This window comes from Budorcas taxicolor, chromosome 1, assembly GCF_023091745.1.
Source record: "Budorcas taxicolor isolate Tak-1 chromosome 1, Takin1.1, whole genome shotgun sequence".
In the NCBI taxonomy this organism is placed as follows: Eukaryota; Metazoa; Chordata; class Mammalia; order Artiodactyla; family Bovidae; genus Budorcas; species Budorcas taxicolor.
The window spans coordinates 9,858,174-9,876,665 of NC_068910.1; the positions used below are offsets into that span (position 1 = coordinate 9,858,174).

Consider the following 18,492-nt stretch of genomic DNA (forward strand, 5'->3'; position numbering starts at 1 on the left):
CCAGGGGAAGTAAACTGAGAGCAAAGGCATTTATGAATATGAACTCCGCTGGAAACCGGGTGGCAAGGAGGCCCCAACCACCACCTGTCCATTTGCTCAGAATGAGCTTGAGCCTGGTACTATCAATATTATTCAGCCATCCTGATCAAGCAGTTGCCAAGGGTCAGTATCAGTTCAAGGGACCTTGGAGACCAAAAGCAGCAGGCCGAAGGTACATAAGCAGAGAACGACAAAGCCTCCGAAACACTGCCAACAAGGAATCATCCCAGATTTAAATTCTTTGCAGGGTAGGGGGCCAAGAAATACCGGGAGAGAACATACCTCCTGGCTTCCTAATAGGAGCATTGTATCAATGACTTCAAAATGTAAATATTTCAGGGTGAACTTTAAATAGATGCACAGAATCAGAATTGGACTTTGTGCAACCTAATTCCCCACTGACATTGTCCCCAAGACAGTGCTTGACTTGAGAAATGACACACAGAGGAAAATGAAGCAAGAGCCCCAAGCTGCTCATGGCCTGCTCAGATGTTCCAGCAATGACAGTGCATAGCCAGGCATGCTTCATTTTGGCACAAAAATCACTATTCTTCTCAAGTTTCCACAACTAACAAACTGAAAACTCTTCAGGGTCAGGCCTCAACATATATTTTAAAAAACAATTTTTTTAGTTGAGGTGAAATTCACATAGTATAAAGTTAACTTTCAAAGTGCATAATTCAGGTTGTGCAACCACCAATTCTATCAAATTCCAAAACATGTTTATTTCCATCACCACCAAAGAAATCTCATACTCATTAAGCAGTCACTCCTTAGTTTCCACTCCCCTCAACACCTTGCAGCCACCAATTTGCTTTCTGTCTCTACGGATTTACCTACTCTAGACACTTCATATAAATGAAATCATACAATATGTGGCCTTTTGTGTCTGGTTTCTTTTACTTAGCATAATGCTTTCAAGGTTTATCCATACCACAGCATGTATCAGTGCCTCATTTTTTAAAAATAGCTAATAATATTCCATTGTATGTATGTACACTGTTTACCCATTCACCTGTTGATGCACATTTGGATTATTTCCACTCTTTGGCTATTTGAATAGTACTGCTATGAACATTTATGTACAAGCAATTGTGTACCTGTTTTCAATTCTTTCAGGTATATACCTAAGAATGGAATTGCTGGGTCTCACGGTAATTCTATATTTAGCTATTTAAGGAATTGCCAAACTATTTTCCACAATGTATACTTTCAATTATACTGTACAATTATCTTGTCAAATAATTACCAAGACATATTGTTAAGGGGAAAGAATAGATGTATAACAGTGGGGCGTGCATTAGTCTGTATATAAAAAAGGGACAGGGTATCACTAGAAGGATACATATGAAAGTTACTTGGTTTATATACAGGAAACAGGTATAAAGGTTTTCTCTGAAGTGAGAACCTTGGGAGGCTGAGATGTGAGAAAGGCTTGTTGTTTCCAAACTCAATCACTTCTGCTGTGCACTGAACATCCACACTTTACCAACCCGCTTGCCCTAAAATACCTTTAAAGCTCCAACAGAAGCCAAAAGTCTGAGAGAAGGACTGTACAAAGTTTACTATCTTAACCATTTTTCAGTGTCCAGTTAAGTGGTATTAAATACCGTCATACTGTTGCACAACCATCACCACAGTGTATCCAGCAACTCTCCATCTTGTAGTCTAAAACTATACCCACTGCACATTAACTGCCCTCTGGCGCTAGACTATTCTTGCTCCCCGCCCAGCCCTTGGCAACCAGCATTCCACTCTGTCTCTACGGTTTTGACTACTCTCAGTACCTCATGGGAAGTGGAATCATATAGTATTTGTCTTTTTGTGACTGGCTTACTTCAGTTAGAGTGTTCTCAAGGTTCACCTATGTTGTAGCACGCTGCAGAATTTCCTTTTATTTTAAGGCTAAATAATACTCCATTGTATGTACATACCATAGTTTGCCTATCCATTCATTGGCTAGTAGACACTTGTGCTGCTTCCCTGTTTCAGCTCCTATGAATAATGCTACTGTGAACACAGCTGTACAAATATCTAAAGACTCTGCTTTTAATTCTTTGGGGTATTAACCCAGAAGTGACATTTCTGGGTCATATGATAATTCTATTTCATTTTTTAAGGCCCTCTATACTGTCTTCCATAGTGGTGGTATCATTTTACATTCCTGAGAACACTTTTTTAAAATACACAGCCATCTGAATGGGTGTGAGGTCTTACCTCATTGTAGTTCTGACTTTTATTTCATAGTCCTACCAAGTATACATACTGTTTTTAAGTAAAAAACTAGTTAAAAATAGAAAATCTCAAAGCCTCCCAAACAAATGCTCTGTGTCTTGACTGGGTGGCAATTACACAGGTGTATGTGTGCTCAGCCACTTGGTCATGGCTGACTCCTTGTGACTCCAAGGACTGAGCCCGCCAGGCTCCTCTGTCCACGTAATTTTCCAGCCAAGAATACTGGAGTGGGTTGTCATGTAGTTACCAAAAACCTATTAAGCTGTTATTTAAATAAGCCCATTTTATGCAAATTATACCTCAATAAAAGTGATTTTTAAAAAGCCTTCCAAAGTAATTCCAGCTTTAAGAACTGGATCTCATGTTTGGGAACAGACAGGTTTGGGAACCACTGTTCCAAAGCAACAGGGATTCAGTACAGAGACGTGTTTCTCTCTCCCAAAATTAATTCTTAGGGTGCTATTCCCCCCTCCAAATAAAATTATCTTTCAAATTAAAGTGTGATTACTAGGTACCACAAATGATAACTTGAATAGTGGAAGTTAAAGAGCTGCATCTGCTTGTCTGGCACTGAGGCTAAGTAGTTCTCTCTTACTGCACCTCCACAGCCCTCTGTTATCCCCATTCTACAGAGAAGGGACTAAGTTATAAAGGGGTCATAATTTCTATCCAGTCATAACATGTCGAGTGTAAGAGCTAGTACTTAACTGTCAAGTTTTCTCCAGAGAGCCCATGCTCTTACTTAGGAAATTTTGTTGCTTTCCTTTTCTGAACTTAAGACTATCAAAAGATAAACAGAGTTCCTTCTGAATTACTTTAAAAGTTAAACAAAAGACTTCACCCAAAAAAGAACTTTTCCACAAGAAACACTGTAGTATTTCCAGCAAAACTGCCAAATCGTGTAATAAAATTATCTCACAGCCAAAAAATTGTATTGTTATAACATTAAATATCCACCTTAAACATACTTCCTTAGGCCTCAAAACCTGAATAACAGTAGGGTTATGTAAAAGTACACCAGAAGATTGGCCCAACATTTGCCCTCTGGGCCCACGGAAGAGGCACCAGAGGACAACTCATCTGCACTATACCAACTCAGATACAGCTGCCATGGGAATAAGGTAAAAGTAACAGAGTACATATAACAAAAGAAGAACTTTCAACCACATGCTTAAAGTCAAAGCAAACAATTTTTCAAGTAGTGGAACTCTGTGTTTTAGATCAGCTAGGACCTTCAGAAAATAAAAAGGTATCTTCATTTGTCCCTCTCCTTGCAAAAACAGATCTGTTTTTAATGTGGGAACTGCTTTGGGGGGGGGGGGCTACTATTAAATTGACAAAGTGGTTCAAAACATTTTCCTGTAAGTTTTAGGGACTTCTGCCTTAGGGACTATGGTAAGGATGCAAGATAAGAACACTTAATTAGTGGAAAATAATACTTCTAAAGAGTAAGTCTGAAAGATAAATGAAGTTTGCATATAGTTCATACAGGATAAATAAATGCTTTGTGATTGAAGATTCTTCAGGTACAGTTAAGACACATGAATGTGTATGAGTTGGCATGGATTAGATATTGTTCAAAACCCCTTCAGTAACAAAAGGCAGTGGCAGCAAGTAACAATAGGAAAAAATCTCCACCCCATGGATCTACTTTTCTGTCCATTTCTTGGAGAGTGCCATCTCTGCTGCTACTATTTACTAATGCTTAAAAGTAAAACTAAATGATTCCATCGTCAGATAAAGGCAGAATCACTACTACAACCCGAGAATGAATGTAGACAACTTGTGATTAACATGGTCTCATGTTTACCAAACTATTATTCATGATGTCAGTTAACATGTATAAAAATGATGGTAAAACCTTAGTCCAACATACTAACTCCTACAGTTAAACAAAACACAACAACAAACGCGTGCTTCTCCTATACAGTCAGGCAGCAGTAAAAAAATTCATATAACTAAACTTCCTATCAAAATCCTCATCATTCTGAAAGCAAACAGTCACTATATAAATTCAATGCACTGATATCCTAAAAGAAAAATACACCTGAAGAATCTACCAGAGTTAGAACAAGTATTTCCACCAAGGGAGAAAATTAACATGCATTGAGCACTATGCTCTTCACATATTATTTCATTTAAAATGCCTATAAAATAGAATCTTCATTTCACAGATGTAGGTCCTGAGTTTCAAATAAATTAAATAATCTGCTTAAAGACAGATCGATAACTAGCTAGGCAGACAGGCAGGTCATTTTTGGCAGAATTCTATTGTAATTATAGGGCCATCAGCCTTTCCAGTTAAAAAAAAAAAAATTCTGATTTAAGCAAACCTACAGAGCAAAAGTATAACCTTACTTTTGTTTTTAACTCAATAATGTAAAAACTGAACTGAGAAAACCCTGACACATACATAGTCTGTCCTTTTTTTAAAAGAGGCCATCAATCAAACCACTTTAAAGCATCACTCGAATCTGCTGAAAGGAGAAATTCCAAGCCTAATGGGACTGCAACAGAGAATCATGGCCAGCAGTGCTAATCTAGCTGTCATCCTATGGCCAGCAGTTGCACTGGCTAATCTCTTGCCACAGGTCATCAGTATTTCCTACTAGAATAAAAATGGGCAGTGATATTAACCCTGGATGTGCTTTCTACTTTCTCTTTGGTGATACTGAGAAAACCAGATGAAATGATTCAAAATGTTAATGTTTTTAGGAATAAAGACATGTAAAAGAAAGAAAAAACTATCTGAGGGCAGGGATCGCCTTTGTTTTCTTCAAATGTGTCCCAAGACAGCACCTGGCACATAGTAGCTATTGAGGAACTATTTCTTCAATGAATGAAAAATGACAAGCTAGCTTGGCCACTCCTCTTACCATGCTAAGAAGTTCAAAGCCAACCAAAACCACTACCATTATGTGACTTCCCTGCCAGGTAGCCCATCTCACCAAAAGAGAATATCCATCCTCTTAAGAGCTCACTTCTTCATATATGGAGTTCCCTCCGACCCAAGGAGAACAAGAAAAGGTAGTCAAAATAGTACCAAATCAGGATACTTGGTATCAATTAAATTAGATGATTCTATTTCCTTTATTTGTAATCAGTTTAAAATATCTGAATAGCCCCAGGATGGGCTGTTACACCTGCTATTAACACTGCTCCCACTCAAACCAGTACTACAGCTGACTCCTCTGGCAAGAGGAAGAATTATCCTCCAATCTTCATTCTCTAATTGAATTATTTTTTGTTGACAATCAGACATACCCACAGCACAGGCTGTGGTAAGATGTGTGTAAGGTGACCGAACTAAAGAAAAAATGAAAACGTAAAGACATTAAAAAAAGAAGAATTTAGATGAGAGTGACACCGAAGTGAGAGAAATATGTGTAAAATGCGGTAAAGATATCTTCTTAAAGATTAAGAGGTTAGAAAATATACTGTCAACTAAGAAAGAAATACTGGTAGAAGAGAAGAGAAAAAGTAAGTTACAGGAGTATCGTATAGAGACACATAGGAAAATGAGACCAGAGGGAAAAGTTATGGAGTAAGATAAAGATCTCAAGGTTGGTGGAAAAGAAAATCATTAACAGTACTGCACCTCCATTTCCCTAGAACTTACGTTAATATGTAATACATAATAATTTCTCTTCCATGGACAAAGAGGAATGAAAGTTATTTACATACCTTACAAATGTGCTGCAAGACCCACGGCCTGTATAGCAGAAGTTCTACAAAGTGCCCTGAACTTCTCAGATGAAAGGCACTATAAAAACACACACAAAATAAAACGAAATCAGGAATTATGTCTATTCATTTCATGGGGGAAAAAAGCACAAGATGTAAAACGGGTTTGCCCAAAGATCTCTTAAGTAATTCAGAATCCAGAGGAGGAATAAATGCAGAATTTAATTTTAATTGACATACCATGAAAGTTACAACTTTTAAATGTTTTGGCCTCCTTCATGCAACAAAATGCACAGTATTAACCTTATTTTCTGAACGTTATAATGCTGCCCTCTTAAAAGTTAAAATCAAAAGCAGATGAATTTTACGTAAATTTTCCAAAATTATAAATATGCAACACACAGCATTATAAACACACAGCACAGGTAAAAGAATTTTACACTGAACACCTGTATGCCTACCACCCAGCCTACCATGAACATCTGAATGACCGGCTTTATCAAATTACATTTCCTTTTTAATACGGGCATTACAGAGACATTGCAGGCTAAAAGACAACTGTCCAAAAGCCAATGGCTTCAAAAACACAGGTTGAAGTTATTAGGCTAAAGACATTAACAATATGAAAATCCTTCTGATACTTTTGTCAGAAATGATCAGTATTAGTTTACTGTTTTGAAAGCAGAGTGGATTCAGACATATCCCCTACTCTTGGTGAATGATTCTAACTGTTCAATGTAGGATCGTATAATCATCCTCATTTAAAAAAAAACCTGATTAAAATAAAAAATCCAAAAATTTCCCATGTCCTAAAAGATCCTACATGTGGTCCCTGCCCACCTCTCTAATTTCATTTTACCTCCTACTTTTCCCTTCACTACACTGAAAACTTATTTCACTGGCTGCTTACGTTCTCTTTCCCTTTACTGAAATATTAAGATGCTATTATAAACATGCTTAAGCACATTTACTTTACTCATCCTCTTTAAAAACTCATCCTGCTATCAACTACAAACTGGCTCAGATTTAAGAGTATCTCATGTTTTTGATGATTATTTGCTATAAAAATGTATTCCAAATCATGTGGAGGAAGCACCAATAAACTCAGACCAACACCCAGAATGAGCAGCTTCGATGTCTATCTGATTTTTGGTCACATGACTACCATAATTACGAGTATACAAGGCCCTTATTTAATACTACAGCACCACAGATTAAAAATGAGTCACTTGAAATAGGAGTTTTATAGTAATTACTAACTTCAAACTGTCTTGAAAATTTTAATTTATTAATCTCACAAGTATTTAACAGTGAGCATGTCCCCAAAGAGCAGACTATAGGAAGATACATTAACACAAGTTTAAAATTTGGTTACATTAATGTGAAAGTGCAAGCAAACAGTTCTACAGCCCAGGTGCATAAAGGTATAAACTAAGTGGTAAGGGAAGAAGAAATTCCCTTAATTCCTTTTTTCTCCTTTCAATTTCCTTTTAAACTACAAATATGTGATTAAAATCCAGTGATTATGTTCAATCCCTTTTAAAATTATCACTACCAGCCTGAGGTGCTATCTATAGAAGCCCAGCAAATCCAAATTAATGCTTTTAAACGATGAAATATCAGTCTTCTGGCAAAGTTAACATAAATCTCTCAGCTCCACAACAAAGTAGCAACCCACCTCTTAAGTCACTGCCTGGACTCTACCCTATGAACAAGAAACACCTGAACATCTATGTTTTTACTCTCCTAATAAAACTTACACCCCCACATAGCCAGGTTAAACTCTTCTTTCTCCCACACCATGAAACATATAGGATCTTAATTCCCTGACCAGGAATTGAACCTGTGCCCTCTGCACTGGATCTGCAGAGTCTTAACTCTGAACCACCAGGGAAGTCTCCCAGGTTAAACTTTTAAAAAGAGTTAACTGACAACAAATCAGGGCTAAAAACACTCCAGCAAAACCACTACCACACACATATGAAACTGTATTCTTGATACTTGCTGTTTCTCCCCATCCCACCTCAAATCAATAGTCAAAAGAGCCCACAGTTGCCTGTTAGAACCTATCAGGGCATAATTACATTGGATTTGGAACAGGGGAGCCTGGTCCTGCCTCTGGAAGAAGCTGGGTCCCTCTAAAAGGTCATAACATCTAAACCCAGAAACTACACCAGGCAGAGATCCTGTATACTCCTTTACCTATTTCATTCAACTGCTATAGGATCATCCAAATTACAGAAAGGAGAGGAAAAGCTAAAGAATTGAACTTTTCTTGGAAAAATTTTTAGATTCTCTCAATACATTAAAACACACACACAGCAATACATAAAAGGAGAAGCACTGGAATAAGCTGAAAGTCCTGAATTTTAGCTGACTCTAAGCAAGCTGTTTGGGAGGACATGGAGAAGATCTTACAGAGAAAATAGTTCTGGCTGGCACCTGGCTAGACATACAACTGTGGGAAATTTACTTAAGTCTCTGGGACTCAGCTTCCCATCTGCAAATGAGGTTGGGAATACAAGTCCTGAAGATTCCTTTCAGGTCTAAAATTCTTGATCAATGAAAAAAAATAGTGGATTCCTAATCTCCTCTTGCCTCTATTATGGATTTTTATGAGAACAGAGGCTATAAATCTACGACTAGACTTTGACTAAAACCAAATTCCATGTTATATATATTTTTGTTTGTTTTTAATCTTACACATTTTATGTCTCCAAGAGCCACCCACCAGTGCTCTAGAAAAAAAGAAAAACTACTTAAGGCAATTTATCAAAAGAGATCTTTCTTAATTATCTTTTACAACCAAGAACTAATCTTGTATTTCAGTCCAAACAATGCCACTTGTGCCAAATGCTCAAAACAACATCTCTCGAAATTGAGCCATCTCTAAAGTCACAATCAAGCACTGGTACATAAGCATTACACATCTGGGTGTGCGACACTAAGTGGCAGAAAAATTCTCACCACAAACATTTACAATAATTTTTTTTAAAGTATTTTCCCCCCTTCAGATCTGGCAGGAATACAATCCCATTACACACCTGCAAGAAAGATTTATTTAAAAAGACTTAAAACACAGAAAGAGTCAAACAAGTTACCAACAGAGGTAAAAATGTTAAATCAGGACTATTAAGAAACACGAGTGAAACCAACTCCAGGTAAAAAGAATGCCAATTTTCCATTATAAACTACTAAACGTGGTTTTGACCAAACTGACTGCAAATAGTGCCATTTAATGAACTTGTAACTGGATCTAATAGGTAACTAAGCACAGCTGTTTAGCTGATGCCTAATCAAGGTAGCAACTAAAGACTAAGCAACTTATCACTTTATTGTGATCCTACAAAATTTAAATCATGAAAAAAAATGTTCCTTTCAACCGGAAAATTCCCTTCAATACCGAAGAATCCTAACCTCTAAGATTTCAACACTATGCTTCACTTACAAAATCTCAAAGAATACTGCATTGAAAAAGAAAATACCCAAAACATAACTGGACTTCACGCAGTATAAAACGGTGATTCATGTTTCATATTAAATGCAAAAGCCAAAATGGAGTTGTAAAGAGTTTCTTTCCCATTTCAACTCCGACAGCCACGCGCGCTTCACAGGGGCCGGCTGCCCGACGGGTCGTGGGGCCCGGCTCAGAGCCCCCGCCCTGCCCGGCGCGGCGCGGCCCTAAGAGAGGAAGCGACGGGGACCGCGGGCGGGCGGCTTGGGCTCTAGCAGGCCTGGCCGGGCGGGGGAAGGGGCGCGGGAGGCCGCGGGGCGCGCTTCCGGGGACTGCGCGGGCGGGGCCGCCGCTTTGGGAAGCCGGGCCTGGGTCCCCGGCCTGGAGTCGGGGTCAGGGGCCAGGGTCCTGGTGCTGGTGCTGCCGGCCGAGAGCAGCAGGTGGGGCGCGGCCGCGGCGGGGCGGCGGCCGGCGGGCGGCCGGAAGAGTGCCGGGCGGGCGGGCCCGGGGCGCCGCGGCGCTAGGAGGGAACCCTCTCACTCACCTCAGGCGACGACTCCGAGTCCGGCCTCTCCGCGCCGAGGACGCTTGTCCTCGAGTCGCAAGCTCGAAGACTACAGCGGGTGGCTGAGGAGGCGGCGGCTGACTAACGAGACAACCGACGGAGAGCGACGGGCGGGGAGCGCGAGAAACCAAGAGCGGGCGGCGACGGCGGCGGGAGGGCGGGGAGCGACGTGCGCGCTCCCGCGTGCCCAGCGGGCTCGAGCCGGCGCCAGTCGCGGCCCCGCGCACGCGCGCGCACTCCTTGCTCAGCCACGATTGCTCAGGAGCGCGTCCACACCCTAAAGTCAAGGCGCTTAACCAATCATTGCAGCCGCGTGGGGCATCACGGGAACTCCAGGGCTATAAAAGACCTGGTTGCTATTTTATACTCCTCGAGTCACTCATCCTTTAAGTTAGCAGGGTGGGGCTAGGTGCGCGTGCGCGGTTTTGATACTCCGCCCCAAACTGCCAACTCTTCGCGCAAGCGAGGTAGACGCGCCTTGCTTAGGTTTACGCGTGCGCACTAGTGGACCTGGGCCCGGAAGACCAGACGCTTGCGCAGTGGGGACAACGGTGACAGTACCCCGGGTGAGGCGCCGGCCAGTCATGGCGGAGCCTTGGTCTGGGCAGTCCTTGCAGGCTCTGCCGGCCACGGTGCTGGGCGCGCTGGGCGCCCTCGGCAGCGAGTTCCTTCGGGAGTGGGAGGCGCAAGACATGCGCGTGACTCTCTTTAAGCTTCTGCTACTTTGGTTGGTGTTAAGTCTCCTGAGCATCCAGCTGGCGTGGGGGTTCTACGGGAGTACGGTGACCGGGCTGTATCACCGCCCAGGTGAGACTCCCCACCAGTTTCCGTGGGCCGGCCACACCCCCTCCGCCATAGACTGTACCTTTGGGCTCTTCCGAATCCCCCCCCCCCCAGACTACCACTGATCCCTTGAGAACCTCATCACAACTTAATGCTGTCCCCCGACCCATGTCAACATACCATTTCCCACTGGAAACCCCACCAGTCCACCCATCACGTACAAATTCCTTTGAACCCCCATCAGACAATACCACTAGTCCCTTGTCCAGCAAACAATACCTCTGACCTGGGCTGATAATTGCTCAGATACCCACCCCCAGCCTGTATGCATTTCTGAATGTGTTCCTGCCCCCAGGTCTGGGCGGCCAGAACGGATCCACACCTGATGGCTCCACGCATTTCCCTTCCTGGTGAGTAAATCTATTCTAATTTCTACCCCATGCGCTTAGTAGGCAGAAGCCACTCCTGAGCTGAGGACAGGGGAAGGGAGTTCTCAAGGTAGGAGTCCACCAGCTTAGTGGCATTCGCAGCACATTCCAGGGCCTGCAGTAGATCTCAGACTTCATGACACTGATGTCTGAATAGCCCATCCATAACCTGTTCAGTAACCTGTGGGGCAGATGGTATTGTCACAATTTCAGAGATGAAGTGGCAAGTCTGTAGGATTCCACTCCACTGTAAGCCCCTCAGTTGGAAAGGCAGGACTCTCTGTCCTTAGTGCCCCGACTGGCCTCCTCAGGATCAGCTCCTCATGTGTAAAACATGAAGTCACTAGTCACAGCATTCATTCAGGTGATCTCTGAGCTCCTACCACATGGCAGGGTTCCCACTGGGTCCAGAGAACAACACCCCAGGCCCTGCTCAGAGGGAGAGCTAGAGATTTAAAGGGAGGGCGGGCAGCAGTGCAGAGGTGAGGGCTGTCGGAGCAGGTGTCTTCCAAGTCAGACACCTAAACGGAGGGCAAAGGTGAAGCAGTGTACCAAGCAAAGAGAATGGACAGAACAACGCCCGGAGGCAAGAACAAGGGTGACATATTGGAAGGATAGACAAAGATGTGACATCAGAGGCCAAACATGAAGGCATGGAGGGACCTGGAACACCCTATCCAATAGAGAGGGCACAAGGCCAGTTAGGAGGCCTGCCACTGCACAGGTTTCTGTCCCTGGCAACTGGTGAAGGATGGGAGCACCATGCACAAAGTGGAGAAGCAGGAGGAAGAATAAGCCTACAGGTGAAAGGTGGTGGACTTTCCCACCACAGTGAGGGCTGTGGAAGTTCAGCAGAGAGGTCTAGGTTATAGTGTGGCCTTTCTGAGCCCAGCTCAGCCCCCAAGAGTAGACTGTTGTACTGTCCATGGAATAACTCCTCTTCTCTTCTGTCACTTTCAGGGAAACAGCAGCAAATGAACCTCTCAAAACCCACAGAGAATAAGGGAAGCCAGCAGAGGGGTCTCCAGGGGTATCACCGGGTCTCCTGGCTCCCACACTGAGTCCTGTTGCTGCCCAGACCCCAGGGACAACAGCAGAAGGGATGGGGTTGGGGGCAAGGTGTACCCCAGTGTTCGCAGGGCTGGGCCTCCACTGCCCTTGGCCTTGCCTTCAGCAGCCCCAGGCATTGGGCCAGTAAAGAATTTGCCTCTACCCTGATCTGGGTGCCTTAAGGAGAGAAAACCTCCTCCTCCTTTCAGGGGTCAGCTCAGAAGCCTCTGTGGTTGGGGAGGCCAACAGTCCATTTTCTGTCTTGGCTTCTTCCTGTTCTTCCTCCCATCTCCCTGGGATGTGATCCTGTAGAGATTTGTCCCTGAGAGGAAGCCTGAGGTTGATCACCTCTGAGATTTTTCAGGCAGGTCTGTTTTCCCCTGAACCTTGAGTTTGCTGTATTTCTTCGCTTTTGCTTTGCTGGCAGGGAGCCAGGGAATCCTGTCCTGGACACAGCCTTATATTCTGTGGCTCCTTAGCTGTCCATTCTAGTATAAGACGGGGCAGCTGGCACCCTCCAGACATGAAGGCACCAAACACCCACCTCCTTTGACCTCTCCAGGTGGGAGTCAGGCTGTGTAAGTTTTTTTCCCAAGCATCATACTCATACACCTCTTAATCCCTCCCAGAAGGAAGCTGGGTACCTAAAAGAGGCTGAGTCTCAGGGGTGACTTCCCACCCCCACTGCCTAAGTGCCCATGGGGTTGTGCATCTGTGCCCCACCAGTCACAGGGACATACTAAGCAGCTAGTGCAGAACAGCCCCATCATGCCCTGCAGCCTCCCCACTTCCCATCTTTACCCAGGACCAGAGGAGCTTCGTCCTGCCCGTATGCTAGGCAGCCCTGCCACTTCCACAGTGGGCCACACGAGCTCCAGATGAGCAGTGTGGGCCCAGACCTGCCTCCCTACCCGATGGTCGTACTTCTGCCTGCTTCTGCTGGGCCAGCAGCTACCTCAGTGTCCCACTGCTTGCTTCCTCTCTGGTAAATGTCACATTGCCATCTGGCAGCCTAGGCCATCTTTGCACTGTGCACTGGAGTAGGACTGTGCTGAGCACGTGCATGAGGACTGGTGGTGGGATGATGGTTCTGCAGCCCCGGGCCCGCCTACTGACAACAGACACCACACTCACTTCACAGTTGGTCTCACATTTCACCCCAGGCTCAACTGAGGATGTGGCTTATTAAACCTGAAAGTGCATCAACTGTGTGGTTATTCAGACAGGACGGAGTGCGCATGCACAGCAGAAACTGGGGAGGGAACACCCTGGGGGCCGCTGCCCCTGAGCACCCAGACTTGCAGAGGTGGAGAGGGGATGTCAGCTTCCTACCAGCAGTGATGGTGCCAAATAGGGGCACCACTTTAGTTCTTAGAGAGCTGCCTGCCTCAAGGGGAACCCCCTCTGAGCCTCGGCCAGGCAGGCCGGCATTAGACTGGCACCCCCAGGAAGCCTGTGTTCAGAGAACAGTGAAGCTAGAGACTCTAGTGAACAAGAAGGAAGGAAGCTCATTTATTTATTAATTTTTTTAGTAGTCTGTGGAGTCCAGTAATAAGTCCCAGGGGTGAAGGTCAGCCCAGGATAAGGCAAGCTGGGGAGGAGGCCCAGCCTGTCCATAGCAGCCCTGGGGCTCAGAACAACAGCTGGTGAGCCTGGCCTGGTGTGGCTGGCTACTGGGCAGCAGACTGGGCCAACTGGAGAATGTGAAAGAGTGGATCCATGCCTGCGTCAGCCACCCCTGAGTTTACACACGGGCCCCACAGCCCTACTGGGCCAACCCTCTATGAGTCAGGAATCACATCCCTGCCCGGAGAGAGGCAACGGCTTGCCTTCATGGCCAGTGAACTAGAGGAGGTAGCCGGCACTGCAGTGTGAGAAACCATGGTGAGGTAGGTTGGGCAGGCTTTCTCCCCCCTTGAAGTGAGCCTTTTGGAAGGATGAGATACCAGAATTGATCTCCAGCAGGCAAGAGAGGGGCCAGTGGCATGTGGGCTGGCCCATCACTCAGAAATGCGCTCTTAAAGATACAGTGGCAACGACATGAGGCAGCAACGGGTGGCGTGTCCGCGCTCACCCAGACGAGAACCAGTATCCACCTAGCCACCCACCTTGGGTGTGTTTCTGCCTGAGCTTCCTGACTAACCCCTGCTAGACTGCCCTCCAGTGTGAGGCTCCTGGAAGGGCCCCGTCCCCCAGTCACCCTCACTTAAGGATATAGTAGTTTGTGGGCACAAAGGGCATCTTGCTGACCACGGCCGGCTGCTGCTTCCGCCGCACCTCTACCAGCAGCGGGGTGCCTGGCCGACTGTACTCATAGGGTACATAACCCATCGCCACATTCTTTTTCAGGCAGGGTGAGGGGCAGCCACTGGTCACAGCACCTGTCCGGGCGGAGACCGTGTATCAATACCCCCCTGCCAGCCCAGGGCCCCCACCCTCCTAGGGGAAGGACAAGGCTCCAGCTTCCCTGGTCCACCTACCGATCACAGTACCCTCTGGACTCAGGATGGGACTCTGTGCCCGCACGGGAGCCCCGTCACACATTAACCCCACACGCCTCCGCTGTGCCTTGCTCTTCAGCTGGGGAACAATGACTGAGGCTCCTGGGAAGTCCATAGCAGCTCGGCGGCGCTTCCCTGGAACATAACAGATTTAAGCCATTGTCCATCAGACCTCTGACCACAGAAGGTCCCAGCAACAAGGACCCCAAGTAACATCCCTCCAGGGCTTCCCAGGTGGCACAGTGGTAAAGAATCCACCTGCCAGTGCAGGAGACACAGGAGACGCGGGTTTGATCCCAGGGTCAGGAAGATGCCCTGGAATAAGAAATGGCAACCCACTCCAGTATTCTTGCCTGGAAAATTCCATGGACAGAGAAGCCTGGTGGGCTACAGTCCTTAGGGTCACAAAGAGTTGGACACAACTGAGCATGCCCACGTGTACAACATCCATCCAGCATCAAGGCTCCTTTATTCAGGGCCCCCCTAGACCTGATTCCTTCCCCTGCAGTGCAGTGAGTCACCCACCTCCTCCCCCCTGGTCTTGAAGGCTGTGCTGCCCACCTCACCTCTGTTGAGAGTCCTCAGCATTTACTGGGCAAAGCCACTGTGGCACCTTCAGAGAATGAAGGCTCAGGGAGGCTGTGTCCCTTGCTCTATGCTACACAGCCTTGGAAGCAGTTCCGGGCTGGCTGGTCTCAGTAAGGGTCCCTCCAGCCTTTAGGATCCCCCCTCCCTGAGTGCTAGCCCAGCTCACCGAGTGTCCAGCTCAGGCTGCCTTCCACCGGTGTGGTGTGCTCGTCAATGTCGTTCCCATACAAGCAGAGGCCTGCCTCCAGGCGCAGGCTGTCCCGGGCTGCCAGTCCTGCCAGCTTCACCTCGGGGTTTCTCAACAGAGCTGCTGCCAGGTGGACAGCCTCCGCTGCCGGCACCGAGATCTGCAAGGGACAACCAGACAGAGCAGGTGGGGCAGCTGGCCCCAGAATCCAGTGCCGGCACCGCCGCACGCCCACTTCTTGACAAACCTCCACACCGTCCTCTCCTGTGTAGCCGCAGCGGGTCACGCGGCAGCCAGACACACCAAACACCTCCATCACAGCGCTGGTCATGAAGGGCAGTTTCCGCAAATCGTCAGCCACACCAGCCTGTAGCACCTGGGCCGCAGTGGGACCTGGGTCCAGGGAGCCAGTAACCAAATGTCCGGGTCCTAGTGCCCCAGGGAGCTGGATCCCAGCCCTCAGGGACAAGAACAAGCCCTGAGCAAGCCCCACCCTGTAGATGGAAGGAGATGCGCCTGCCCACAGAGCCTCATGGCAGGTATAAGGAGGGCAGGATACCAAACACAGAATTAGGTTGCAACACCCTCACCTGCCCCCAGCACGGCCTTCATGCAAAGCAGTAGAGGAAACCTGGAAGGTGAAAGTCAGCTGCAAGCCCAGCCTGGCCCACTTACCTTGCAGGGCTAGCAGAGCATTATCCATCACCTCCAGGGCCACATCACTGCCCTTGTTCTGAAGCTCCCTAACCTTGTCCTGAAAGGAAAGAAATATCCCATTAGCTCTGGGATCCCTTTCCCTGAGCACCTGCTGTGGGCCAGGTGCCACAGAGCTCAGCACAGTGGGCTTTCATCTTCCAAGGTCATGTGACTACTAAATGCTAGGGATGACTCTAGCCCCGGTTTGCAAGCTCTAACACCAGCTTCCAGCCCTCCACCTTCACCAGAGGATGCTCACTTAGGGGCCAGGATCAGCTTCACCTCCCTACTTGCCCCCCACTTCTTCAACACAAGGGCCCACTCTGGCCTGCTTTCTTTCATACAGTCACTCTGAACCCCTTATCCATTCCAGGTCTGTCCTGGACAAGGATGCAACTCTGAATAAGGAGGACATGGCACCTAGAATACCACAAGAGGGACTTACCTGCATGAGGGTCAGGTCCTTCTCCCTGCAGCCAGCATTGGACACCACATACAGGTGTCCCTCGGAGGCGTTGGTCACAATCAAGTCATCTAAGATGCCTCCAGCCTCATTGGTAAACAGCGACAGTGTTCCCTGACATCAAAGCGGAGCATCATTGCCTCCAGCTCCAAGAGGCCAAGGTCAAGTGTGAGGCAAACCACCCCTGGCCCCACCCCACCACCACAGACTCATAAAACCTCCTGTGCAGGGCTGAGGGATGGAGGTGCAAGGAGCAAGCTGGGTCAGCCCAGGCCCCGTAGGGACTCCATTCCCCAGGAATACAGGTCCTGAGAAACTATGTCTGCTCCAGCTCTGTGCCCCAGCCCTGAAGCCAGGACTCAGATGGGTTTGCTGGCTCATATCTAAGGACGCTCACAGAGCAGAAATAAGAGAGAGACCCCACCTGGTTTGGCTTCAGCTCTGCAATATCTCCAACCACTAGACTCTCCATCAGCTTCACCCGGTCACAGCCAAATATCTTGGTCTGGGAAAGAGAGCAAAAAGCTTCAGGTCACTGCAGTAGCTACAGTCTGGAAGGCAATGGACAAGGAAGCATCTTCCCTGCCCCCACAGCCTGGTCCAACTCAGCCAAAGTGCCTGACTAGTCTTTTTGTTCTGCTAGAGGCAGAAGATCCCCCTTTAACTCCCCCACATTCACCAATTCAAGAGATGCGCTGAGAGAAGTTAGGGAACTTGAAAGGGCCTGGTACCCTCCTAAAATACCCCCTCTTCCAAACCAACACCAAGAACGGTGGATGACAATGAGTGGTAGCCCCAGAAACCCCCGGGACGTTGAGGTACCCCTAAGTGGGAGCAGGCTGGAGAGATGAGATGGGGACATGAGCAGGAGACCCTCTAAATTGGTCTGCCCATAGTGCGAGAAACCCGGGTTCAATCCCTGGGTTGGGAAGATCCCCTGGAGAAGGAAATGGCAATCCACTCCAGTATATTGCCTGGAAAATCCCATGGACAGAGGAGCCTGGAAGGCTACAGTCCATGGGGTCGCAAAGAGTCGGACACGACTGAGCGACTTCACTTTACTTTTATAGTCCATTATTACACCCTTGAGACCTCCAACTCTTCGGAGAGGGCTGCCCTGGGCATCCAGCTCCCAGCAATGAAGGCCAAGGGTTGAACTGCTGTGGATGGCAAGGACCCTAGGCTTGGCAGTCGGTGCCCTCCCCCAGCTCACCTGTAGCATGTGGGACACGTCAAAGAGCGAGCAGCGCTGCCGTGTATGCAGGTGTGAATTCACGTGGCTATCCCGGTACTGCACGGGCAGGCTCCAGCCCGCGAACGCTACCATCTTCCCGCCGTGGGCCAGGTGGAAGTCATAGAGCGGTGTCCTGTGGAGCACGTCCTGCGGGCGGCCAGGCTCAGTGCCACCAAGGCCCCAGACCCCAGACCCCTCCCCTCCCCCACCCTCCAAGATTGGCAACACAACCCAGCAGCCTCCGGCCCACCTGCGCACAACTGAGCGAACGACATGGGGCCGAGGGCCGAACTTGCAGACGCGAGCCCAGACGGGACACCACGCTCCCAGCCTGCTGCATGTTTGCCCACAACTGGTACAGCCGACGCACAGAGGCCACCACTCTGCCAGGCACGCTGGGAGATGTAGTCCGGGCCCTGCTTAAATAGGTCTCTCTCCCCCCGCCCTGGGGGAATTACAAGAGACAGTGGGCAGCCCCAAGGGCAGGCAGGGATTTAGCCAGCACTGTGCAGCAGGCACAATGCCTTGACTCCTCTTGCATGGAAATAGCCCCGGGCGCTTCTTCCATCTGACCAGGGCAGACAG

General features: G+C 47.4%; 3 protein-coding genes across 3 annotated transcripts in view; 1 reads left to right on the plus strand and 2 right to left on the minus strand.

The window, feature by feature from the left end:
• Positions 1-10,135, minus strand: part of RHOA (ras homolog family member A) — a 50,416-nt gene extending 40,281 nt beyond the window's left edge. Inside the window, exons 1-2 of the mRNA XM_052636863.1 lie at positions 9,957-10,135; positions 5,959-6,037 (exon numbers count right to left, since the gene is read on the minus strand). The gene's annotated coding sequence lies outside the window, so the exon portion shown is untranslated. The remainder of the gene's footprint in view (positions 1-5,958; positions 6,038-9,956) is intronic.
• Positions 10,136-10,380: 245 nt separating this feature from the next.
• On the plus strand, positions 10,381-13,440 carry TCTA (T cell leukemia translocation altered). The gene is made up of 3 exons (XM_052641580.1): positions 10,381-10,784; positions 11,116-11,170; positions 12,149-13,440. The coding sequence occupies exons 1-3, from the start codon at positions 10,562-10,564 to the stop codon at positions 12,189-12,191; spliced, it is 321 nt and encodes a 106-aa protein (XP_052497540.1). The 5' UTR covers positions 10,381-10,561; the 3' UTR covers positions 12,192-13,440.
• Positions 13,441-13,778: 338 nt separating this feature from the next.
• Positions 13,779-18,247, minus strand: AMT (aminomethyltransferase). The gene is made up of 9 exons (XM_052635880.1): positions 18,158-18,247; positions 17,887-18,054; positions 17,098-17,178; positions 16,656-16,787; positions 16,190-16,268; positions 15,762-15,907; positions 15,494-15,674; positions 14,719-14,874; positions 13,779-14,619 (listed from the first exon to the last, which is right to left on the minus strand). Exons 1-9 carry the CDS (start codon positions 18,245-18,247, stop codon positions 14,441-14,443), a joined length of 1,212 nt encoding a protein of 403 aa, XP_052491840.1. The 3' UTR covers positions 13,779-14,440.
• Positions 18,248-18,492: the final 245 nt, after the last annotated feature.

Coding starts and splice junctions, on each gene's coding strand:
- TCTA (XM_052641580.1), top strand. CDS start 10,562: ATGGCGGAGCCTTGGTCTGGGCAGTCCTTGCAGGCTCTGCCGGCCACG. Junction 10,785..11,115: donor CGGGCTGTATCACCGCCCAG/GTGAGACTCCCC, acceptor TCCTGCCCCCAG/GTCTGGGCGGCCAGAACGGA. Junction 11,171..12,148: donor TCCACGCATTTCCCTTCCTG/GTGAGTAAATCT, acceptor TGTCACTTTCAG/GGAAACAGCAGCAAATGAAC.
- AMT (XM_052635880.1), bottom strand. CDS start 18,247: ATGCAGCAGGCTGGGAGCGTGGTGTCCCGTCTGGGCTCGCGTCTGCAA. Junction 17,179..17,886: donor ACGTGTCCCACATGCTACAG/GTGAGCTGGGGG, acceptor TCTCTTTCCCAG/ACCAAGATATTTGGCTGTGA. Junction 16,788..17,097: donor CAGAGCTGAAGCCAAACCAG/GTGGGGTCTCTC, acceptor CTTTGATGTCAG/GGAACACTGTCGCTGTTTAC.